Here is a 26,353-nt window from a genome sequence, read left to right on the forward strand (position 1 = left end):
GTTCTCATTTCAGATATGATTTAATTGAAACCTCACAAGGGCAGGGTATTATTAAGTCAGCATTAACTTTACTGTTAATGTTGCTGTTAGATGCTGTGACTCCATGTCACCATTGGATGGAACTCTTGTCTCATTCTTTTTCTGGGCTCCTGTGTTTCAGGTCCCTTGAGATTAATGCTGGTTTAATAGTTTAGCAGCTTCCTTTCAATAGTGGAAAGAACAGGAGTAAAATCAGCAAGAATTTGTTTCCACATTCACTTCATTAGGGGACAAGATCTACTAGGCTCCTGGCCTTTTCTTTCTTTCTTTCTTTCTTTCTTTCTTTCTTTCTTTCTTTCTTTCTTTCTTTCTTTCTTTCTTTCACTCCTTTTGTAGGGAGTGGGAATGCTTTGAGAGGAGCAAGATAGATGATTGTTGTAGGACTTCCAGTTGTTCAGGTCAAGGCAGCCATTTTCTACACTTGTTCTTGGCACAAAGGCAATTATAGATCATAGAAATATGCCAAACATTTCAAATTCATAGAATATATATTGATTTATTAATTTCCTAAACCATTCACTGCCAAAGTCTCTGAAGAGTATACAGAAACTAAACATACTAAGACAAGAAATTCTGCAATAAATCGACTTAGCAATTATTTTAAACATTTCCAAATCTCCAGATCCATCTGTTTCAAACTCTGACCATGCATTGCCTTCAAGCTGCTTCTAAGAGTTATGAAGTAAAAATGTCATTAATGTCAAGAGTTTTACTAGCCTGTATTTCTTTTTATTCTTATCAGGCGAAATCAGAAAAGCAGGAGATGTGTGTAACTATATTACTCTGTACATCTACACATGGATTACCCAGTCCCTGTTAAAGGCTTTACATGCATGGTCCCAAACACATAATTTCTATATATAAAAGGAAAAAGAACAATATAGGGCTAAAACCCATTGTCCTAATATAGAGATTGTTCTAAATAGACAATTCCAAGTGTTATATATTAGTCTAAAGACCTCCTACAGTGGTTTGACTTTTTCCCCTCGGTGGATTATTTGAAAATAATAATGGTGGAAAATGACAGAAGTATATAAATGGGATAAGTTGCTTCTGAGATGGGCCTAAAAACTTGCACGAATGAGGTCGACTAATTGATTTATTGTTTCCTGATAATTCTGTGAAGGGAAGCACAAACATTCACCTCCCCAATGACTACAAATAAGAAACATAAGGAGAAAAAAATGTTGGAGAGTCTTTGCTTATTCCTCTATATTATTCATCTTTGTTCTTCCCTGTTCTAACACATTACTTATAAGCAAATGAAGCACCCATAGATGGATGCAAAACATCTCCCTCTAGACAGTTCCGATGTGAAAAAGGCTGATGGCTGCTATCTGGCAGAGGCATTCTGCTTGCCTCTATTTCAAATTTTCCCAGCCTGGAGCTCCACAATGGCTTGGATGATAGTTACCCTTGTCCTCCATCATCATGGTTGAAGATAATGATCCTTCCAGGCTAAGGCATGTTAAAGATACTAGATGAAGAAGCTACTTCATTTGAACATAGGTCAGTAAACCCAACATTAAAAAAAAAATCCCTTGTGCTGAATCCTCCAAAGGAAGACACAGTCACTGGGTATTTCAAAAAGAAGAAATTGCAGGAAAATTACAACAAAGGCTACCAAATTTTTATTGCTCACACAAGAATGATAGGTATCATGTAGCCTAACAGCTTTTCCACATTGAATAAGGAACAATTATAATCCACAACTTTTCAATTAAAAGCCAAATAAATTTTGCTCCAAGTGATCATTTTCCAAAGATTGGGGGTCCTCTGAGCCTTCTGGTCTTGGTGTCTCCTCTAATCCTGGGTGCTGAGCTGGGGGGAAGCAGAATAAAGAAGGTATCACATACAAATATTTCTGTTGGTTTAGTCTAAACAATGCTGATGTCTCTGAGCAATAACTATAACCAAGATTAACTATCTAAGCAAAAAGGAGTGAAACATCAACTTCCAAATTGATTATACAGTAAATAATGTCTTCAAATATTTTTTTTATTAATGATGACATATTTGTAGTAACAGAAGCAAAGAAGAATTAAAACTAACAATTCTCCAAATACTATTGTTATGAAAACCATTAGTTTCCACAACTATAATGTTTGCAAGGTAAACATTATCAGCCAGATGCTATTTCTCTGCTACCTAAGGCACCAGCTACTTTAAATATTTATGGGCTTTCACAAATCATTGTATTTGTGATTATTTTCCTGTAATCCCTTTAGAGATTTTTCAATACAACAAAAGGTTACATTCAAATCTTAAAATAAAGTAAAAGTGTACCAACACAAAAAGGGCTCCAGTGATGAAAAATAAATTACAATAGGTATTAACATTGTCTTTTTAATACTTCTGTCCATTAAAGCTGGAGTACAGTAATTAATCAACGAGAGTCTTTGATGGCAGAACCACCTCAATCACACTAAACTAGAGAATTACATTTTGACAATGGTGGCACAAGTCACTTATGGAAAGGCATGAGATGAGACTCCCTCTCATCACACAAAAAGAAACCAACTGAAAGCTGTATTTACTTTAACATAGGGCATAGATTCTCCCTCAACCTGAAAAGCACTAGCCTAGTTTACAGCTACATGGCAGACTACAGACGTCTTTTTCTAATATATAAACTTATTTTAAAATACGATGCCAATTATATTTTGATTGGATAATTTTACAACATTATGACAGCCATCCAATGGTTCTTTGCATCCCATAAAGCATACTTGGCCATCATGAATGATTGCCACACACACACACACACACATACACAAATGACCATCCATCAGGTGAGTCAGTTTTACAATCGGTTGCAACATTCAGCAGTCACATAACTGTGATTCACAATGTCCTGTCCCTCCCCCCCCCCCCCCGGTTCTTGCATTTTTGGCCTTTTTCAACCAAAAAAAAAAAAAGAATTCCCATTCAAAGGAATGTGTTTGCTTAATGAGTGTAGCATTCACTTACTGACCTTTGCAAAAAGGGGCAGAAAATTACTCCCAATCAACTCGACTGGAAGTGCCTCAACTTACGACCATAACAACTTGTGACAGGATTTCTGGTCTTAATTGCAGTTGTAAGTTGAGGGCCACATGTACATCTATTTTATTTCCTAAGACTCCTCTTTAACTCTCTAGGAAAGAACTGGAATTTACTCCTTCCATTAAAAGTATTTTCTACCTTGTTGAGTGAGTTTACACTCAAATGGCCAGGCTACATATGATGCAAGAGACATATCATCAGATCTGTGATACATTTACTGTATATTTCAATAGTACTTGTGGAAGGTTCTGAATGGTAGTGGGGGAAAATATTCCATATCACTTTCCTAGTCTAGATATCCCAAGCAAAGTATTAAAAAAAATATAGCACACTAGCATTATATGGTATGTGAACGGGATATTTGAGGGACAGTGGTGGGTTTCAATTTTTTTTTAGAACCTCTTCTGTGGGTGTGGCCTGCTTTGTGGGAGTGGCTTGGCATTCATGTGACTGGGTGGGCGTGGCCAACTTGTAAATTGTGGTGAAACTCACTTAACAACGCTCTTGCTTAGGAAACAAAATGTTGGCTCACAAACTCTGGCATTTGAAGCAGGCAAGTCTTAAAGCTGTCAAGTTACAAGAACCTTGTACCCATAACTCTTTAGAAAAAAACCCGAGGGATGTTCAAACTTGAAAGCTTTAAGACTTTAAGGTTTAGAGACGGGCAGGGCAATTGGTGAGCTAGCTAATCAGTGAGTGGCGGACAGGGAAAGTGTGGTGCGGCTGGGCAGGGGTGGGGGAGAGTTGGAACCAGTTCTAAACAGCACAGTAGATTTGTGGAACCTCTTCTATAGAAGAGGTTAGAACAGGCAGGAACACACTCCTGTTGAGGGACTGCCTCACTCTGGTTGCATCTACCTATTTCATCAGATCCCGCAGGAGAGGCATGTTGCTAGTCCCGTCTATGAAGGAGTGTCATCTGATGGGATCTAAAAAGAGTCTTTTCTGCCATTTATGTCATTTCTCTGCAGACTAATTATCTCCAACCTTGTTGGCCTTTAGACAGGCTTTGAAAATATGACTTTGCCACCATACTTGGAGATCTAGTGGTACAGAAGAGCATCTTCAGTGGCTGTGCAGAAAGCAGGACACTGAGTGAATTTTGCCACTGGTTAGGATTATTTTTCTGTTTTTAATCCAGTCTTATTGACAGTTTGTAAGTTTATAGGCTTTTTTTTAATTAATGTGGGTTTTTGGGGGGATACTGTTTTAATTGTTAAGAACTGCCCTGAATCACTGAAGTGAGTTGGGCGACTATGCAAACAGAATGAATGAACTAATCAATCAATTAAATAAATGTTAATCTATCATTTGGCCCTGATATTGTTGCAGTTGTCCTTTTAGCCAAAATTAATAAAGGAGAACATAATGATAGGAGAAATAGAAAGCTGGCTAAGTTCAAATTTAACGGTCCTGCCAAAACTCTAAATTAGGGCTACCAAATAAGGGTTGCAAAAGATGACTACCAGCTGACTGTTCTTTGTCGTCCCCTGATGGTCATCAGAACTTTGCAGTTCAGATACAACAGCTTTCCTCTTATTATATATAAGGGGCCCAACTGTTCAATAATTCCACAAAGAACCACTACTGTTGTACTTTATTTGCTCTGTAATAAAATTGAAATAGCTACTAGTACAGAGGTGTCCAACCTTGGCAACTTTAAGACTTGTGGCCTTTAATTCCCAGAACTCCCCACCAGCATGGAATTCTGGGAGTTGAAGGCCACAAGTCTTAAAATTGCCAAGGTTGGACACATTTGTACTAAACTCTTTATCTGATCCAACTGAAGAACCATGGAAAGGGACAGGGAAGATGTTCTCCAAAATTATTTCAGAGACCTTATTTATCATCCAGACCAAATTTCCTTTGGGCTAAATAATACTCTTCTCACCAAAAGAGCTTTTATTTTCAAAGGCTGCTATTACAGAACTTACCATATCTGAAAACAGATGGAGTTATTTCCTCTTGGGAATACAACCCTTCCGTTACCACCAGAGGGACAGAGTATTCTTCATGGAGTCCATGAGTGACTTCAGGTTTCTCCTCCACTGTGGTCACTTGTGTTTCATGACTCTCGGCTTTCTCTGATTGCAATTCTGGTTGTGGTTCTGGTTGTGGAGTCTGGCGCCGGCCTCGGGCCCTTCCAGTTGCTCTTCCTTTCCGTGCTCGCTTGTGTCTCTTTTGCTCCCTAGGTGAATGTACACATAAGAATCATTTTGTAAATTCTAGGACCCTACTGATTGCTTCGAAGGGGCTTTTTACTAAACCATTAACTCACTTCTTGAATCACATTAAAATTCTCAGTTTGATAATTAAGATTATTTATATAGCACCTTTTCCATTCAAGATGAACAAACCCAAGCTGATGCCCCAATTCAAGAGAGAACTGAATGTGTTCCTGGTCAGTGGTTCAACATCCTGCAGAACTCAAAGCCATAATCATACCCAGGCAGCAGAGGAACGCTTGGGCAAAAAGGATAGGTGGTGGTGTCTATGACTTCTACCTTCAATCAATTTCTCCAAAAAATGTATTTCCTTCCTTCCTTCCTTCCTTCCTTCCTTCCTTCCTTCCTTCCTTCCTTCCTTCCTTCCTTCCTTCCTTCCTTTCAGGGTTTATATGGCTGCTTATCTCACATTGTTCACACAAAAGTTCCATTCCTTGCTGGGGTTCCTTTATGGTTATTAGGTAAGCATAGGTCAAGAAATAAACTTAATAAATGCACTGTGGATGGAAAGGGTTGCAACCATAGCTGTAGCAACAATGAAAAGTTGCAGAAAAAAATTAAAACCTGGTTGATACACCATCTCAAAGTTTTATCTTCTAAGGATATTGTACAATGGCAAACAAAAAACTCTGACATTAGATATAGATGCAACTTAACATGCTTTGATATGTGGAGATACATATACACACACAAACATAAACACACAGACACTAACACAAGGTTTTACCATTTATGACACAAAAGTATGTCTACTGAAATTTCAGAAGCCAAAACAATAGCTCCATGGTCAAAGGGGATTTTTTTTGTATGTAGTATAATGCCTTGCTTGTATCTCTACAATATAAGAAGCAAAATGAATGATGCCAAATATTAAATATTGCAAAATTTTAAATTAAATGTTGCAAATCTATTTTATGGGCCTAGGGTAATAACTGCATAATTCTGTTTCCTGGGCATAGAGCAGATTCAGTAGGTGTTGCTGAGCAATTAAGTAAAACATGCCTTTTCAGAGTCACCTAAATTCCAACCATTTCTGTGAAAACATACATGTCATTGTGAGAATGAGATGGGCAAAAGATTCAAGGGTACAACTGGGGGATGTCATGTTACCTAGCAATGGAATATGCAAAAACTTTAATATTTGAGTTGGAATGAAATATGGGCAAAGAAGAAGGGTAGCTTTGTGAGGTATACTAGGAGAGAGTTCTATATGAGGAAAAGCAAAAAAAAAAATTCTTATTTGTCTTAGAAGAGAAATCTATTCTACCAATTTTGGTTTAACTTTCATGTGACTAATTTGCTTTTTATGAGAGCAAAAGTCATGTCAGTGTCATTATTTAGACACAAAACATCCTTTTAAAAGCTTTGTACAAACAAATACAAAACAGCAGATTGTTTTAACTCTAAAATAAACATCACTTCATCACCATCCTAATTTACCCCAGAACCCACTGTTCAGTGTCTTTTTCTTCTGCTTCTGCTCTTCTTTTTCTGAGAAGTTCGCGGTCTCTCAAACGGTGTGAAATGCCAACATCTGCAAGAGGTAACAAGAGTTGCATGAATTATGCTAAGAGAAATCGATATTGCAGGTATAGATGCTGAATAAAGCAATGACAGAACCATTTCAGCAACTACTAGTACTGAATATATTGGGTTCTTATGATTAAAAAATTAAATGCCTACAATGAATGCCTTTGCATGACGGTTGCGGAGAGGTTTTTTGAAAACCCGTAGGTATTTAATTGGCTACATGAACACAAAGTGAACATTATTCCAATTAAATATTTTCATAATGGCTGAAAGATTTATCATATGTGCTCATTTTTTGTCTCCATTAAAAAAAATCTGCTGAGACAAGCCAGAGAAATATCGGAATGAAAGTTATTATTTTACTTCCTTGTTAAAACCACTCCAGTGTATTCAAATATTATTTTAGTATGCAAAATTCAGTAAGCAATTATGCAGCCAAAGCTTTTAAAAATACTAAAGCTTAATTCTCTCTGTATAGTATCTTCATATAATTGTAGTCAGCCTATGTTCATGTTTATCCATTTAGCTACACTTACACTGTAATGTAACCTGCTGCTGCAGGCTGTACAATCAGTGATGAAATTCAATTTTTTTTACTACCGATTCTGTGGGCGTGGCTTGGTGGGCATGGTGTGGCTTGGTGGGCGTAGCTTGGTGGGTGTTGCAGGGGAAGGATACTGCAAAATCTCCATTCCCACCCCACTCTGGGACCAGCCAGAGGTGGCATTTGCCGGTTCTCCGAACTACTCAAAAAACCTGTCAGAACCTGCTGGATTTCACTCCTGGGTACAATTAATTTCATTAAAAACAAGTCTGGTGCATTTTTCTGTGTTGCATGTCACTTTTGACCCACCTATCACAACTCCAAATGAGAGAAGAAAGAGACATCTTTTCCAGATTAGAGAAATGACATCAGACACTTTTGTCCAAACAGAAAATGAGAACATGGGGTAGAACTTTGCTTGATGATGAATTCTGAACTTAGACACATTTTTTGTTATTGGAGATAACATACACAGAACAACCTTAAGAAAGTTTATAGTATGGCTTGTTGATTTGGGCATGTCAGATTCCATGTGCTATCAGCATTTACTTGAGTAACATTCAACCTGACCAATATCACAATGGGAAATAGCCCATTTTTTCCTTTTGAGGAAAAAAAATCTATAAGAGCCTCTTTATATAGCCATTATTGGATATTTCATAATCATTTAAGATATGAAAGCTATAACATGTGGTAACAACTTAATTTTCTAGCTGTGACAGAATCTACATTTCATTTGCCTTTGTCACAGATGCACGACACATGTAAGATAGGTGCATCTTGATCATAAATACTTTTAAACATTTTTCTCAGGTAATGGTTTCCCCAAAGTCTGAGACATTTCTACTTGATTCTCCTTCATTAGAATCTGTTCATAATGCTATTATAAAATGAGGTTATCAAGAGGACAAGTGGTCTATACCCATGACATAAATTAACTCCACACTTGTAATAGAAGCACATCAGCGGCAGCAGTGAGTTTTTTTAGTGGCACCTCAAGGTTCATTTATTTATATTTATGGTATTCAAATATAAGTATTAAAAGGGTATCTACCTTAAATAGACTCTACCGTAAAAAAAAAACCTTGCATCAGCATATTTATTAACATCTGTCACCTGATGCTTTTCTGTGCTTTGGATTCATGCAAGTCACAAATGTTTGTTTCAATCCACATGTGGAGTATTATGCATAATGTCCACTTCAGCAGCAAGTGATGTCTCCCAATGCATGAAATGAATCTATCCTCCAGCCTTTGATGGTGAGAAAAGCACCAAGTATCTTGCAATGTAAAGAGTTTTTCTCTCTATAGTTTACCATTTAGCTAGTACCTACTGCACCAACACTCTTTCATCATTTCATCATTACACATTATCATTTTCTATAGTTTTTGCTTTGTACTAACGTCCAACTGGTACAATGAAGCAAAAAAAGGGTAAATAATACTGTATTTCTCCCCACATACCCCCACCCCCAAAGTGGAGCATAAAACAGAAAGATTGGATTGACAAACTGTTCTCTCACAGTAAGGACCACAGTTGCCTAACCCAGCAATTCTATGGCAATATCATCTGCTCTTATGCCTTTTTCAATATTACAACAGAAATAAAAAGGACTGCACAATTTGTGATGTGTATTTAGAAATGAATATTCTGAATTCAAGCTAGAGTTCAACAATAGGATTTATTTCTTTGTAAGGCTAATATGAAGATAATGGACACTTATGATAGACATGCATGAGGACATCCAACTAGCAGAAATAGTTTTTTTAAAAAAAATTCTTTCCGTTATTTTCTCATGCCAATTCATTTTCCCAGCCATATTATCCCATGTTCCCACTCCTGGACTGAAAACAAGTCTAATATAGTCATGGTATTTATCTGCCTGCTTTTCACATTTATCTCTGCTTTTCCTTCTATTATTCATGGCAATTTATGGCGGGTGTGGGGAGAATTAGCAGTGGGTCTAAGACATTTGGTTGCCTGAGGCAGAACATAAAACAGCACCCAACCTTTCCCTAAGTTAAGATAGAACATGGCATCCAACAATTATTTTGGTATCTGAGGCAGAAAATCCCATCAAGGCTTCTTTGTTTCCCGGGCAATGAAATTAAGGCAATAAAGTAATAATTTGCACATCTTTCCTGACACTTGAAATAAAATGCTTGCAAGTTGCATCTGTTCCCTTGACTTAATTGGTGGCTAGCTCTACTGTAGATATACTTCAGCATTTCTCTTGGTCTCTGATTTTCCTTTGCAAATGCCTTGGGTCTTTTTCATTTGCCTCCCTATAGCAAACAATGTTATAGGGAAATATACATTTGTTAAGTATAGCCAAGGTTGGGTTACTTTCCAGACTTTTGAGGATGAAGACAGGTGGAAGATTTTATGTGGAAGCAGTTTGAACAAATCAGTGTTCTTTTGATCCATATTTATATCCTGTACTTCCTCATTCTACATCTGCAACCTTGCAAGATAAATTAGGTGAGGAGTTTTTAAGAGCACCCAGTGAGCTTAAAGATCCAGATCCAAACTCATCATCTCAGTCCAAGTCTAAAGCTGTTCAAAAGTAGAGTGGATAACCTTCTGCTATATTTAACATTTTGCTTCTGCTTTTACCTGGTTCAAGCCAAACCTATGCACACAAACAATATTTGCAGAAAATCCTCCCAACGAAAGCAAAATAAAAATAGAGGTTTATTAGGGGCAAGGATCATAGATTAGGTAATTCTTGAAAAAAATGCAAACTTGTCTCCCAAAAAGCAATCCCTTTCCCCAAAATAATTTGCATTACCTGCAACTGCATACTCTTCAGGTGTGGCCTCTGCTTGCTGTGGTGTTTCAGAGTATGAATGATCCTTTTCTAAATTTGCCATCTGTAACAGTTTATTTTAATATTTATATAGAAAAAGGAGCTGAGCTCCACCATAGGATCATGTAACGCATCTAATGGTTTAGTTCAAAAAGAATTTCCAAAACGGAGGGGGGGAAAAGAAACAGACTACCCGCCCTACACATCTTATCTGCCACGGACATGGCTATGTTAATACTATTTTTTCTTATCAAGTTGCAAAGGTGTTTATATTGATGCTAAAAGCCTGTCATATCAATTTCCAAACACTTTTTCCTTGCACGAAATAATTATTTTATCAAAGAAATGTGCCCTATTTAAAACATAGCACATTTGGAAATTCCTGAAAAAACACCCCACCATTTAGAAATAATTACCTCCTTGAACAGCTTTGAAAAGAACAGATTATTAGATAAAATTGCAAGCAAAATTTAGGCACAATAAGAATACTTCTCTGGAAAAAAATCTGTTCAGATATATCTGTGTATATATTTGCATGCACTTTGCTTAAAGATCCCTTGTCCTATGTTTTTTGTTCTCTAGGAATATGCCAATAAAAGAGATTTTAAAGAGAATCTAAATGAGAAAGTACTCCTGAGATTTTTTTATGTATATTTATTTTGTAGGGAGGGATCAGTACAATTCTAAAAACATATGCTAAATAAATAAATAGAAACATTTGGCACATTTACAGTGTAGCAATTTATTTTGAAGAAGGTTCTGCAATGGAAAAAATCCTTTAGCTTTTCACATCAAACTTTGTACACTCTGTGTGTGTGTTTGTGTATTCACATCAAACTTTGCCATTAATACTACAAATAACTGAAATGTGATGTAACTCCAGGTTATCTTACAAACACTGGCATTTCTTAGTTTGCCTAATTTCCACTTTCTTTTCCCCCTCTTCTTAAACCATATTCTTGAAATTTACCTCTGTAAAATGTTGGATATGTATTACCTTTTAATATTGGGAGTTCCTTTTTCCCTTGTCCTTTGGACACCTCCCTTGGGCTTAAATGAGATTATTTTGCTGCTCCAGAAAGGTGGGGCAGACTAAAAGTGACAAGAAAGAAGGGTGGAGGTAAAAGGAACTAAATGCACCTACTGCTTTTTGTGATATGCAGAGGCAAGGCACTCATAGCAAAAAACTGCATGCTTCAATTAATTGAGAAGGAATCCTTAACTCTATTATGGCACTAGATGCAGTTTCCTATATTACATTTTCTTGAACAACAAAAAAGTCTTCAGTCATTTTCAAGATCAACAAGTTTATTATGGCATAAATTTTCATCAGAAGCATTCAGTGCTTTTCTAAACTGAAAGTACTTATTTATATAGAGGTAGTGAAACAAAAATAGTGAAGGCCTTTATATTATTTTGGTTGTAACCAACCTCTATGACAAGAAATTAGTTTTTCTCTTTCAAATTACATGTATTTTTTATACATAGCCTTATAGGCTTGCTATCAAGTAACATAAAATTTGAAAACAGTTTATAGTTTAATTCATTGCATAAAATCCCAATGGTTGCTTATTTAATAAACTTTGGTTAATCATATCAGACAGATGGGATGGAGAACTCAAAATTTTCTTCCAAGCCATAAACTATGTTTATCATTTTAACTGATATTAAAATGTTATGTGCCAATGTTACGGAAATTCAAGAAATATCTGCTGCTAACACTACAATAGTTCTTTAATGGGTAGCTCCTGGAGTTGAGTCATTCAACTTAAGTACTTCATTTTGGTCATAATGTACATCAAAAGGCTGAACTGTTGTGTTTTGTTTTGAGTTGCCTAAGTGATTTAAACACCATACTGTTACATTACCTTTGGAACGTTAGAGTATAACACTGACCTTTTTTTGTTTTGTTGCTATAAACTTTTATAAACATATCAGCTGGGAGGCTAGGATTTCATAACTTTTCAAGTTATTTAAGGTAAGAAAAGAAATCTATCACTGTTTCTGATAAAATAAACATTTCTGTGAAGCTCAGCAATAATATTTCCCCATTATAAAGAAATTATTTACACAGTATTTTCTTATTTTTTTCTCTATGAAATTATAAATTTAGTATTGTTTTTGAAAAAAGGAAAAGGTTGCCTTGGGAGTGAAGGAACTCATCCCATAGGAATCTCCAAACTTTGAGGGCAGTTAAATACATTTTGCAGTCTTATTTTGAGAAAAGTACTATGGACATTGTTGTAAAATTGTAATCCAAAATGGATTTCACAGAAAAGCAAATTAGCTAAGGAAAAAGACAAATAACTATTTAAAAAAAACCATATACATGGCAGATATGGGATATATGCTTCAAATCAGATACTTGATTTTCATTTAGAATCTCTCACATACAATTTCTCCCTACATGCATCACAGTAAGATTTATTCTTGGTCTAGTCACATAAAACATATTAGGGTTTGACACAATATGAGAACCAAGTCATTGTGATCATAATATAGATATAAAATAAATATAGCAACTGTTTATAAACAGCATATTAAACTGCTGTTTATGTATGGTATATGAACCCAGCTGGGATATGTTTAATAAGCCATGGTTTGCTCTAATAGCCAGACATTAACTATTAAAACAGTAGCTTTAGAAAACATTTAGGGAAAATGCAATTATTAAGCTACATTATAGTCTTTTTACCTGAAAGTGTCATTTGAATGAGAAATCTTCATTCCAGTTCCACATCATTTCTCGTGAAAGATCCAGACAATGCCTTAGGATAAATTTGTTTGCTAGGTTGTGGCTCAATATACCATCACATTAAGTAGGTTAAGGGATGCCTTATTGGAGAACAAGAATTCCTACCTATTTCCTCCAACCCTTCTAAGTATTCCAAGAGCCCTTGAAACACAATGCTAGAAAGCCTTCATTATGTGAATGTCCCTTTTTCATTATTTAGGTAAGTTGCAGTGAATGTAGTATGAGTGCTGCAATCCTTTTGTTGGGAAATATCTTCTTAGGCTGGTTAGTGTTGGTAAAAACTCTGGTAATCATATACTTTGAATTTTCAGATTCTGCACCTTCATCTCATTTTCTTGGCGACTAGACTGGGCAGGCTAAGGTTGCTAACCTATCTGGATTTAGGATTTGCAATAATTTCACATCTAATGAAAGTGCTTTGACTAATAATAACCTGATTATTTGAGTGCCAGAATGATCTAATCCCTAATCCTAAATATTTTGAGGTTTGCAGAACAGACATATGGATAATTGAGGTATACATTTTGTGTGAACCCAGCCACCCATTAACTATTCAGCGGGTTTAAATCTTTCTTAGTCAATGCTAGGACAACTTCCTATTATGCTAAATTTATCAAGTTTTAAAATGTTAAACTATTTGCAGCTAAATTCATACAAACTAAATTGTGATAAGTTTTTGCTCCAGTGTTGTTAAAGGAACCCAGAAAGTAAACAATTTTTATATATTTATATATATCCCGTTGGTACTTCTTAAAATTAAAAATATAAAATTCAACATTGAAACAACAGAAAGATATACGCTATACTACCTAAAGCTTTCCAAATAATCTGCACAAAACTCTTTTGAAAATGTAAGCAACAACTGGTGAGTTCTTAAAGTCTGTTGAAAACTGATAAGTACATTATAAGTATGACCCAGCAAAATATTGAAAATGACAGGCTAAATTAGATAATGTTTCCTAGTTTATGAACAAGGCCAAATTGTGCAAAAACATGATTATTCTATTCATTTCTTCAATAATAGCAATTTATACAATACTTGTGGCTAATTTAATCCTGGCTTACTTATCCTAAATTTACATTATACATTGACTGAAATCAAAACACATGTAACCACACATAACATATTGTGGTTCAGTATGTTATGCAAACACAGCCAGTCTTGAAGGATATTTACAGACTATGGTAAGAAACTTCTAATTAGATGCAGCAGCTACCAACTCATATGCATCATTTTCTCAATTTGTAAGTTTAATGAAGATTTTCCAGGTCAACTGATAGTGATAATTAAAGAGAAATAACTGAAATGGGACCTGAACATTCTGAGTTATTCTAATCACATATGGATAAACATACATGCTCTTTTTAGATCATCTGATTCTCATAAGAGAAGCAGGAAAACCTAAGATTATTTTATGCATTTGTCCTGCAACAGTGAGTGACTGACTGTGAGCTGGGTCATCTCTATTCTCGACCTGTGCATTTCTCAGTTGGTTAAGATTTTCCAGGAGGTGAAATGCAGTACTGCGCAGTTTGAATCTCACCATGCTCAAGGTTGACTTAGCCTTCCATCCTTCCGAGGTGGGCAAAATGAGGACTCAGAATATTGGGGGCAATAGGCTGACTCTGTAAACCACTTAGAGGGCTGTAAAGCACTGTGAAATGGTTCATAAGTCTAAGCACTATTGCTATTGTTAAGTAACTTGCAAGCAGATTAGAAGGTGATCCCTTTCTGAGTTCAATATTGAACATGCTTGTGAACAACCTCTGCAGGATGATGATGATGCATCCATCTTAGTCCTCTTGCTAATGTTCAATATAATCAAGAGCCATATCATTTTGAACTGGTTTGGGGGGATGAGAGTGGAGCATCATCCCTTATGTTTACCATCTATGTGAATTGATGAATTCATTCCCTAGTTTGAAGTCATCAACCTATTGAATCATCAATTGGCTGATGATGACATAATAGTCTTTGTCCCTATTATTCATACCATGGCTTGTGATGGAGTATCACCAAAAGACTGATAATCTATAATGGCGTCTCTCTGCCCCAGGCCAGACAGGTGATGCCAGTTTACGTGCAAACCAGGTATCTGAAGGTTGTAGGTTCTGAATGGGAAGGAATTAGATAGGACACAACCCTAGCAAGACAGTGTGACTCTGGGTTTCTGGAGTTCTATCTAACTCTGGGTGAGATAGCACTCCTTCATACAGAATTGCTGTATAATTTGGAGATCCTCTTGGACTCACAGCTATGGGCCAGAAGGCTTTTGTGGAGGTTTACTTTCTGTCCCAATTATATTCAATTTAACCAGGAATGGTCAATCATGCCCTGGTCACTCCCCATTGGACTGCTGCAACACATTCTACATAGCGATGCTTTTGAAGATCATTCAGCAACTGTATTCAACTAGTGCAGAATGCAGTGGTATACAGAGTTCTGGGTACTCTGTAATTTGCCCATGCTGCACTGCTGCAGCACAGACTTCCTTTTTCTTTCTGGGTACAATTCAAGATCTTGTTATCACCTTTAAAGTCCTATATACTATATAACTATAGGTTATCTTCAGGATCTCTGGGTTGCATTGGATGCACTCACTCGTTTCCTCTTAAATGTTGCCTTCTGCTGGGACCTAGAAAGCTTTTCCATAGCTGTGCTTACCTTGTGGAGCAACCCTCCACAACCCCCCCTCCCCCCATGTGCAGAGGAATCCTACCTTGCTAGAAAGTGGACTTTCCCCTCAGGCATTAGATAATTTATGATTTGTGGTTGGGTTACAAATTGATTTACAATCACAATTGAACGCAAAATTTATGTGACTAAGTGAGAAAGTTGTTAAGTGAGCTTTGCCCCATTTTATAACCTTTCTTGCCACAGTTGTTAAGCAAATCACTGCAGTTTAGTAACCTGTTTGTTAAGTGAATATGGCTTCCTCATTGACTTTGCTTGTCAGGTCACAAAAGGTGATCACATGAGCCCAGGACATTGCAATTGTTATAAATATGAACCAGTTGCCAAGAGTCCGATTTTTGATCATGTGACCATGGGGATGCTGCAATGGTTACAAGTGTAAAAATAGACATACATCTATTTTTTTCAGTGCTATTGCAACTTCGAATGGTCAAGTAAATGCAGTGTTTTTCAACCTTTTTTGGGCAAAGGCACACTTTTTTCATGAAAAAAATCATGAGGCACACCACCATTAGAAAATGTTAAAAAAAATTAACTCTGTGCCTATATTGACTATATATAAAGTATTTTTCCCACGGCACACCTTACACTATGTCACGGCACACTAGTGTGCCGCGGCACAATGGTTGAAAAACACTGAACTAAATGAATGTTTGCAAGTCAAAGACTATCTGTATAATGTTTGAGGATATGATAGGCCCGTGATGGCAAACCTGACACGTGTGTCACAGGTGGCACGCAGAGCCATTTCTGAGGGCAAGCAAAGTGTTGCCCTGTCAGCTCCAGCACGCTGGCCAGCTGATTTTCTGCCTTGATTTTTGGCTGTTTTTTTTGCCAAAAAACCACCCAACACGCAAACCAGAAGTTCAGGAATGGACTTCCAGTTTGCACGTTTGGCTGTTTTTCACAGAGAAAAACTGTCCAATGTTTGCACATTGGGCAGTTTTTTCCTTTGGGCAGAGAAAAACTGCCCAATGTGCAAACCAGAAGTTCAGGAAAGCTCCTAGAAAGCCTCTGGAGCCTGGGGAGGGCAAAAAACAGCCTCCAGTGGGGCAGGGGAGGCGGTTTTTGCCCTCCCCAGGCTCCAAGAAAGCCATCCACGTGGCAGCGGATGTGTGTGTGTGTGTCACGCATGCATGTGTAAGGGCCATGGGGCGGGAGGCATTAAATTATGGGAGTGGGCACGCAAGTGCGCGCAATAGCACACCCGTGCGTGCATTTGGCACCCGAGGTGAAAAAAGTTTGCCATCACTGTGATAGGCTTTTACTTTTTTAAATTTTGTTATCTGTATATTTGTTATTAGCCATCCAGAGTTATCATATATGAATGACCATTCAAATATTTTAAATATTTTTTAAAAAGAAAATTATTAATTTATTTGTGGTCATGCAAATAATTTAATTATTGTTAATAAAATATAGCTGGCACAAGCCAGTCAAAACATTCAGCCATTCCTTTTATAACAAGAACATATAATTATATAACACGAGCATCACCTGCTGTTGAAACAGAAGTGTTGTGACATCATATAAATGGAGTACTGTAAATACTCCACGATGTGTGATTAATAACTACACTTTATAATATAGGCTTTTTAAAGATGTAAATCTGAACACAATTTGCAAATCTGTGGAGACACATTTGATTGATATTCATCCTGAAAGTAGAATTTGTAAGGTAAACATTTAACAGTTAGTAGTTTGTTTCAAAAATGATAAGCTACAGAAAAGCCCAAAGGATAAATTAGCTGGTTTTCAATTCTGTGAATATTTTCTGCTATTTCATTATTTCATACAAGGTACATTCTTAGGAATCATGTCCCCCAAATATAATCTGCCTGCCTTGTATAATCATTGAGAAAGGGAATGGTCAGCATTCCGAAGTAGACTATCATTGTGGTAGCCTTGTCTTTTGAAACAATTTGCCCATACACATGCCCTTGGTTATTGTCCTTCCATAAGTAATTTTAAATATTGTTCAAACTGGCTTTTAACTTTTAGTACCGTTGTTGGATTATCTTTTGGGTCTGGGTCTCTTCCTTGTCAGACATTCACTAGAAAGACATATGCTTGGAGTCATAATTGTTAATTGAATTATGATTTATTCAGTTCCATTTTCTGGATTCATATTATTCATTGATTAATAAGCCTACAGTACTACATTGGCCAGCTTTACACAACAGGATTATTAGTTTATGGCTTACTGTGCTGTGCAAATGCAAACTCTGTATTTAGCTGCAGCTGCCCAAAAGCATCGGTGGTCTCCATGTTGATGAAAACACCATTAACTTATTTGTGTATGTTACACTGTTATTAACATGCACATTTTAAATGATCCGGTAAAAGAAGAAAACATGGTATTTCAATGAACCTTGCATCATTGCATTAATAAGATCACAATGTTCACTTAATTATTAAATTTGTACACCACCCAAACTCTGAATGAGGGAGTGGTTAGAATGCCTGTTCATGCCTATGCAATCAAAATATTTAAGGTATGAGAAGTCTAGTTATAAACATGGGATTTAATTAGTAAGAAAGAAATTAAAAATAAACATCCTTGGGTTACCCATCAGTGATCTCTAAATTCCAGAAACCCAGAAGGCATAACAAGACTACCAAGTATGACAGAAAACCACTTGTACTCATCAATCAACTGGTGAATAATAAATAATAAATTACTATTATGAAGTTGCTACCTGGTCAGATTTAAAATGACAAGTTCTGCCGAATGCCTGTCTTTTAATGAAAAAAAAACAGGAATAATTTCCAATTTTGCAGTACATGAAATATGAATATAATCGAGGGGGTTTATTTTTAATTCATGATGTTTGGTAGGAAACTATGCTGTCAAATCTCAGTAAACTTATAGGAACATCCCCCCCCCCTTTTCTCCTGCTTTAATAATAGAATGAATCTAGTATTCATAATCAATATTATTGGTAACTACCCTTTATCTCTTGTAAGGAAAAAAAAGATCAAAGCTATGGGAAAACATGAGGATTGCAAGAGAAAAGCAATGGCCAATATGAAAGGAGAGAAACATTCTTGGACTAGTCACTAGGTTTTTAAAATGTGTTCCTGCCAATTATTCAGCCTATTTTTAGGCTACATTCTGATGTGTTTAGGATTCTTATTTTTTAATCTAACCAATTATAATTGGGGCTATTAGTAGAACTTTGTGCAATGTATAAAATCAGCCCTGCATTTCATCCACGAATAGGGCTCGTATGTCGAAAATAAACACAGCACATTCAGAGAAACGTCCGATGTGAACGCCATCCTTAATTTTCCAGGTAGGAAAGAAACAGCACTCCTGGATACATTTGGCGTTATTTGTTGCATTTAGGCTTGTATTACGGACCTTTTGAAGAACCTAACTCTTCCGTTATGTTTAGTCAAAAGAAACTCGGGATGAGAAAACTTCCATAAATCTCCTGCGCAGAGGGGGAATATTAATCGGAAAAGGGTTTAAACCACCATTGCTTGTAGAAATACGGCGCCACCGGAGAAAGACCGCAGTGGCTGGGACGCCGCTACTGTCAGCAAGGAGAGAAGGGTGTGGTTTGGCTGAGGAAGTTCCGGGCAGCCTCTTCTACGCCTCCGCTGTGCCTCCTGGCGGCCATTCCGTCGCTTTGCTGCAGCTCACTCCAACTAAGGGCCCTGTTGCCAATTTAACTGCAGTCGCAGCGAAGGAGGCGCCGAGCGCTCCCGCCCTCCTCCTGCAACTCCCCCTCCGCCGCTTCCCTGCGAGTTGACTCGGCACAGTGAGCTCAGGGCCTGAACTCGGGCCCGTCCCGTTCGTCCCATCGCCGTCATGGAGATGAAGAAACGGATCCACTTGGAGTTACGAAACCTGACTCCGCCGGATGTAAGCCAGCCTGGGCGGGAAAATGGGAAACAGCCGGGGACGTCCTCCCTTTTCGACACAGCTTGTTCTCTCGCCATCCGTACACGCGCACACCGGCCCGGGGAGAGCGGGCTAGTTTTTTAAATTTAAAGCGCGGAGGGCGGAGGGGGGGGCTTGAAAGAGCAACCTGAGGGCGGACGCTGCCAGGGAGAGCCGCAGTTGCGGCTGCGGGGCCAAAACGAACGTCTGACGGACTCGAGAAGGGACTCTGTAGCCGCCATATTTCCGCTGCCGCCGCTACTGCGTCGGTCCCGCGAACGTGGGTTGCCGCTGCGGAGGAGCGAAGGGTGCCCCGCGTGCACGCAGCAACCGCTTCGTGTTGCCGCCCGCGGCGCGCGCGTTTCCCCCCCTCTTAAACGGGCAACCGTCGCGTGGAAGAAGGGGCGCGCGCTCTTTTTCGGCGCCGCGTCCGTTTGCCTGTGGCCTTGCGCGCGCCCGCGCTCTCGGGCCTTCGCTCCTGCCTTGCGCCCTCCCCTTTAAACGGGCCGCAGCTGCAAAGAGTCGGCCGCGTGCGCGCCCTCTTTATTCCGCTCTCCCCACCAAACCGTGTTCCCGCCAAAAACTTCTCTTTTTTTTTTAACCCATAGTAAAGGGAAGGTGCTTTTCGGCCACTTCTAGGCTCTGATGGCCTCCGTGGCAGAATTTGAAAGATTTTGTGATGATGCGTTTCCAGTGGCGGACACACTCAAGGGTGGCCTCAAAAGGGCTTTTGTGGTGCAAAATACAACAAAATGTTTTGCATCCTAATTTTGAAAAAGCAATAAAGGAAGCGATACTAAAGTCTTTAATAGGTATCTTAGCAGGACGATTGGGACAGAAAAGTCTGATCGTGCTCTGAAGTCTAGTTAGATTATTTTTAAATAAAGATTCCTATTGAATATAAATATCCTACCATACATTGTTGGAAGATAAATCAAAAGTTTTTCTGTTTTTTTAATCTGCCTGTGGTTTCCTGACATATCTGAACTTTAAACCATGCTGTTGCTTCTTTTTTTTATATTCTTCAATAATCTTCATATGTACGGTACTCTGAAGCCGGGGAAAAAACCCTACCGTACAACATTTCACTTGTTTATTTTAAGGCAGGAACTATAAGTTGTCAATGTCTCTCATCTCTTGTACCCTAATAAAATATTTGTCTGCCTAAAAATATTAACAAAAACCAGCATGGTATCCCAGAAAATAAACAAGGTACATACTTCTACTCTATACAGTAGTCTTAAATTTATATGCTGAGTTTTGGCTTCTCCAGCTAAAATTGGTGGCCATTTCTGGCAAATATCTTAAAATCGTGCTGTTACTCCATTCTTATGCATCTGTCAGCCCAAGGTAGTTTCAAGCCTGCTCAAAAGAGCCTGTAGAGAGGGATTATTCTCTTTTAAACTTGAAATGAAATAAGATTCTTCAAAGTTCCTTAGGGTTCTCTTAATAATTCAGCCATTACTATATTCCTTTTAGGGCCTTTAGAAAGCGGAAGGGTTTTTAAATATGAGAGTATTTACTTCAAAATGCATTATCATATTGCAAACTTTGAAAATACCTCATTTGGAAACTGATTATGAGAGTCTACTGTATAATCTGATTTAACAGAAAAATATGTAGTTATATTAATTGCTTCCTTAGCACTGAATTTGGCCTCTGATGGTTTGTAAGCTTATTCAGAACATGCAGGGAGTCTTCTTTTAATTTCATAAAATTACTTGACTAGAAAAAGAAATGTGAATTGGCTGTTCTTATCTGCTAAAATAAAAATAATGATAACAGTTGAAAGACAGTCAGTGCTGTATTATATATAAACAATATATGTTTTAAAATAATGGTAGCAAACAAATTTTGGATATCTTTTGTTGTTCCATTTTTTTTGTTATGAATTTACTGCAGAATTATCTCTGCAGAGACCTGCATTCTGCTGTAATACTAGAAGGCCTGGAGACTGGACCAAATTTGACATGAGCAGATACAGTCCTTAGTATGTCTTCTTTTAATGGAAAGATGTTTGGTGATTTTCACACTTAAGTCTTGTGGCTGCAGAAGTTGATTGTATTGGTTAAGGATTACATAGCTAGATGTTGTTGCTCGCCAAAAATGGGGAAGATTATTGGAATTAAAGAATATTGATATGAAATTGAAGCTTCTACTTTGATAATAATGTTGTGGGCTAGACTGCTTTATGAAGATCTTTCTGGAACAAATCTCTAATATATTCTTAATTTCCTTATTATCTTATTACTTTTTTTAGATGTCTAATTTGTATACCAGCAGAATATTTAACTGTTTTATAGATTTTTTTTAAAAAAAATTGTATTAATAATGGTTTAGTGGTTTATGTGGCTCGCTCATGAGATAAAGTGCATAAATGAATAAATATGCATATTAGTAAATTGGGCCTATGCATGTTCTCTTTTAACTTCAAGTGCAGTCTCCTTTGTAATAAAAGGAAAGTGGCCTGCTGGACCGAACTGATTTTTATGTTGCTAGAAATAAATTTTACATGTATTCCAAAAAGAACAGCTTTTACCCATTCCTTACTTTGAAGTTTTCTAAGTTTTCTGTAATAAATAAGTAGAAGCCCTAAAATTATTCAATAGAATCTAAGATACATTGGATGAATGAGAGATGTTCTTAAATAAAGAGATGTAATTGTACTGTAACCTTACAGTGTGTAATTATAACTTGGTGCAAGATTGTAACCCAATAATTATACCTTTTTAAATCCATTTTAGTTTTGAAATCCAAATATAATCCATTTAAAGTGTTTAAATTTCTGAACTAACTATACTGTATTTGAAAGCCTAGTTCCACACCAGGCTTAACTCTATTTTGGGGGAAATGTTTTTGAATGAATGATCCGTGAAACACAGAAAATATTTGAGTAAAACTTAGACTTGTGGAATCTACATTAATTATCATTAGTTTGTGTTTGGGGGTGGTGATGTTTACATATATGAGAGTCAGCAATAAAATCAGCTGCAAAATGAAGTTCTATCATTTTGCATACAGTCCTAAAAATATACTGGAGGATGTCACAGGCTCATGTAATAGAACTTTATACATTTGAGGCAGGTAGAGCCAATTAATTTTCATGCTCCGCAAGCCTAATTGAAATCACTTGCTTATAGAAGGGCAGATTATTATCTAATTCAAACTACTGGTAGATATGCTAATGCAAATTTCCCAAACTAATAAAAAATGAATAATAATATTTTTACTGGGGAGATACACTGAGATAAATAAATGAATAATTAATAGAGGGCCAGCAGAGCCAAGTTTTTTCCATAAAGAGAACCCCCAAATTTATATTTTTTAAAACTTAAATTATGTTTGTTGAAAGTGGAAATATGAACAAGCACAAAGACAGAATTGTAAAAAAATAAATCTAATTTTAGTAATCAGACACAGATATACAGGTGTTGATCTGCATTAACATTGATGCTATTACACAATTATTGGAGTGGGACAAAGTGGAATAGTTAAGTTGATTGGAAAAGCTTCAAATTCTGCCTAGTCAGATTTCCATCCTTCATTATCTTCATCAAATTTCTAACTTTCACAAACAAATTATATAATTCTAATCAAATCTACATCCTGGCTTATTTTTACAAGGTTTTTGTTAGAGCAGATTGTTTTCTTACAGTAATAGTAGTGCAGGTGGTAAGATTTCCTTATTGCTAACACAGTGGGTTCTTCTGTCTTTTCCTGAAGATTTTGTCTCAGCTTATTTTGGCAGGATAATGCTTATCCCCAAACCAAAACTATAACCAGAACTACAAGTGTTCTAATATCAGTATGTTTAGGTTCTTTTCTCACAGGACTTGCTATTCTTGTCTCATGCTTTTTCTTTCTTCTACATTTCCTGCTGCTCTTTAGTAAGAAGCAAAGGCCTATTCAGTCTTAGCTTTCAGGGACTTTTTCCATTGAATGAAAAGTAATGTTTTGATTCTCTGAATTTATAAGCATAATTATCAAAGCTTTCATTGCTATATTCAGTCATCAACACAAACTCTCTTATATGTTTCATGTAACACAAACATTGTAATATAGCTTATGCATACTTTTATAGAAATTAGTGTCTTACTATAATACTGCTGTTAAATCTAAAATGCCCAAAGGTTCCACATCACCATGCTAACCAAACCGATGAAGAATGCCCTTAGCCATCTTTTTAGAGAGGAGTCAAAATGGACTGATAGAGCCTGTTGCAAATTATTCTTATAATGTCTGTTGCTTATTTTTGTTGCACATCTTATATTGAGATGTGATCTCAAAGAAAGAAACTGCTTTAGATAATTTAATAGGTAATCGTCAGTTTCATTTACCTGCTGCTCTAGCTCCAAAACTCTCTGTCATTAGGATATTTAAAATTCTCACTGAATAGTTGTCCAATTAAATGGTGTTCATTTTATTTTGTTTTCCTATTAAGTAAGGAGGGAAAACTTTTGGTGGCTAAGGATTATATTTAATATTTTGGAGAAGCTTGAGGACTATACTGATGGGTGGGACTGATTTACATTTTTCTGGGTCATGTAGAAGATTTTTGAGGCTCGCTCTCCTGGTAGGCAAAATAGGAGACACCCTTTCAGATAAATTGTTTTAAGCATTCAGTTCTTTATATGTTAATATCAACACCTTGAATTTAGCTTGGGAATGGATTGATAGTAGAGGTGACAAAGTACAGTAATACTTACTAGTATGATATGATTGAGCATATTTTTTATTAATGTGTTTGATTTAAATCAGCCCTCCCCAGCTCCCAGAACTGGCAGCAGCAATGGGGGAGGGGGGAAGAAAGGGGGTGGTTTTGCGTGTGCACCTTCCACAAGCACAAATGGAGCTTTGCATGCCCACTGCTTGCACAGCCCACTTCCCAAAAGGCCATGACCTGGGTTCAGGCTGAAGACTGGGGATTGGGGGAGCCCTGACTTAAGTAATTTTAGGGTTATTGTCTGTTTTTCTTGTCAAAGATAGTTTATAGTTTATAGTTTATAGTTTATTGGAATTTGTAGGCCGCCCTTTTCCCTGAGGGGACTCAGGGCGGCTCACATAAACTAGGGAGGGGGGAGGATACAGACAACAAAATAGAGACAAATACTAAAATGGTAAACAACATACATTCATCATTCGGGAGGGGACTATCCTTATCCCCAGGCCTGACGGGCGAGCCAGTTCTTCAAGGCTGTGCGGAAGGCTTGGACGGTGGAGAGGGTGCGGATCTCTACAGGGAGCTCGTTCCAAAGGGCCGGGGCTACTGCTGAAAAGGCCCTCCTCCTCGTAGTTGCCAGCCGACACTGGCTGGCCGATGGAATACGGAGGAGTCCTAACCTATGAGATCTTATTGGTCGCAGGGATGTAATTGGCAGAAGGCGGTCTCTCAAGTATCCAGATCCACTGCCATGAAGGGCTTTATGGGTGATTAGTAGCACCTTGAAGCGCATCCGGAGATCGACAGGTAGCCAGCGCAGCTCGCGGAGGATAGGTGTTATGCGGGTGAATCGAGGAGCACCCGCAATCACTCGCGCGGCTGCGTTCTGCACTAGCTGAAGTCGCCGGATGCTCTTCAAGGGCAGCCCCATGTAGAGCACATTGCAGTATTCCAGCCTAGAGATCACTAGGGCCCGAGTGACTGTTGTGAGAGCCTCCCGATTCAGGAAGGGTCGCAACTGGCGCACCAGGCGAACCTGGGCGAATGCCCCCCTGGTCACAGCCGTTAGGTGGTGGTCAAATGACAGCTGCGGGTCCAGGAGGACTCCCAAGTTGCGAACCCTCTCTGAGGGGTATAGAATTTGACCCCCCAGCCTGAGTGATGGTATATTAGTCAAATCTTTGGGAGGAAAACACAACAGCCACTCGGTCTTTTCCGGGTTGAGCACAAGTTTGTTAACCCTCATCCAGTCCATAACGGCCTCAAGACCCCGGCTCACCACATCCACCGCTTCATTGAGTTGGCACGGGGCGGACAGATACAATTGAGTATCGTCCGCATATTGATGGTATCTGATCCCGTGCCTGCGGATGATCTCTCCCAGCGGTTTCATGTAGATGTTGAATAGTAGGGGGGATAAGACCGACCCCTGAGGCACCCCATAATTTAGGGGCCTAGGGGATGATCTCTGCCCCCCCACTAACACCGACTGCGACCTGTCCGAGAGGTAGGAGGAGAACCACCGTAACACGGTGCCTCCCACTCCCACCTCCCGCAGTCGTCGCAGAAGGATACCATGGTCGACGGTATCGAAAGCCGCTGAGAGGTCAAGGAGGACCAGGATGGAGGGGTGTCCTTCATCTCTGGCTCTCCAGAGATCATCCATCAATGCGACCAAAGCGGTTTCTGTGCTGTAGCCGGGTCTGAAGCCTGACTGGAAGGGGTCTAGGTAGTTTGCTTCCTCCAAGGACCGTTGGAGCTGAAAGGCCACCACCTTCTCGACAACCTTTCCCAGAAAGGGAAGGTTGGAGACAGGGCGATAACTATTAAGGACAGCCGGATCCAAGGATGGTTTCTTCAGGAGGGGTCTCACCACCGCCGCTTTCAGTGCGGCGGGGAAGTTCCCCTCCCGAAGGGAGGCGGTCACAACCGCCTGGATCCAGCCTCGTGTCACCTCACTGCAGTCCCTGACCAGCCATGAGGGACACGGATCCAAAGCACAGGTGGAGGTACTTACAGCTCTCATGGCCTTGTCCACATCCCCGGGGGTAACATCCTGAAACTCAACCCAGAGCTGTTCTACTTGGTCCCCCAGTGCCTCGGCTGGAGCTGCAGGAATGGAGTCCAAGTCCGACCGAAACCGAGCAATTTTGTCCGCTAGA

At 38.3% G+C, this 26,353-nt stretch overlaps 2 protein-coding genes across 3 annotated transcripts in view; one reads left to right on the forward strand and one right to left on the reverse strand.

The window, feature by feature from the left end:
• Nucleotides 1–1,647: 1,647 nt before the first annotated feature.
• HEMGN (hemogen) lies at nucleotides 1,648–10,376 on the reverse strand. Of its 2 annotated transcripts, none has more exons than XM_014071211.2 (4): nucleotides 10,175–10,376; nucleotides 6,750–6,843; nucleotides 5,019–5,272; nucleotides 1,648–1,860 (listed from the first exon to the last, which is right to left on the reverse strand). In XM_014071211.2, exons 1-4 carry the CDS (start codon nucleotides 10,254–10,256, stop codon nucleotides 1,760–1,762), a joined length of 531 nt encoding a protein of 176 aa, XP_013926686.1. In that variant the 5' UTR covers nucleotides 10,257–10,376; the 3' UTR covers nucleotides 1,648–1,759. The 2 variants fall into 2 exon arrangements, with proteins under 2 accessions (XP_013926686.1, XP_013926687.1); XM_014071212.2 differs by having other exon boundaries at nucleotides 6,762–6,843; nucleotides 10,175–10,373.
• An 8,962-nt stretch (nucleotides 10,377–19,338) lies between these two features.
• Nucleotides 19,339–26,353, forward strand: part of ANP32B (acidic nuclear phosphoprotein 32 family member B) — a 30,069-nt gene continuing 23,054 nt past the window's right edge. The window contains exon 1 of the mRNA XM_014071210.2: nucleotides 19,339–19,513. Coding sequence (XP_013926685.1) covers nucleotides 19,460–19,513 — 54 coding nt within the window. The 5' untranslated portion in view covers nucleotides 19,339–19,459. The remainder of the gene's footprint in view (nucleotides 19,514–26,353) is intronic.

Source organism: Thamnophis sirtalis, unplaced genomic scaffold, assembly GCF_051295495.1.
Source record: "Thamnophis sirtalis isolate CommonGarterSnake01/CBP01778 unplaced genomic scaffold, rThaSir2_p1.2 scaffold_5, whole genome shotgun sequence".
Lineage (NCBI taxonomy): Eukaryota > Metazoa > Chordata > Lepidosauria > Squamata > Natricidae > Thamnophis > Thamnophis sirtalis.

Excerpts from the sequence above, each read along its gene's own strand:
- HEMGN (XM_014071211.2), bottom strand. The coding sequence starts at position 10,256 with ATGGCAAATTTAGAAAAGGATCATTCATACTCTGAAACACCACAGCAA. Across the intron at positions 6,844-10,174 it reads TGAAGAGTATGCAGTTGCAG|ATGTTGGCATTTCACACCGT; the intron begins GTAATGCAAATT and ends TACCTCTTGCAG. Across the intron at positions 1,861-5,018 it reads TCCATCTGTTTTCAGATATG|CTCAGCACCCAGGATTAGAG; the intron begins GTAAGTTCTGTA and ends GCTTCCCCCCAG.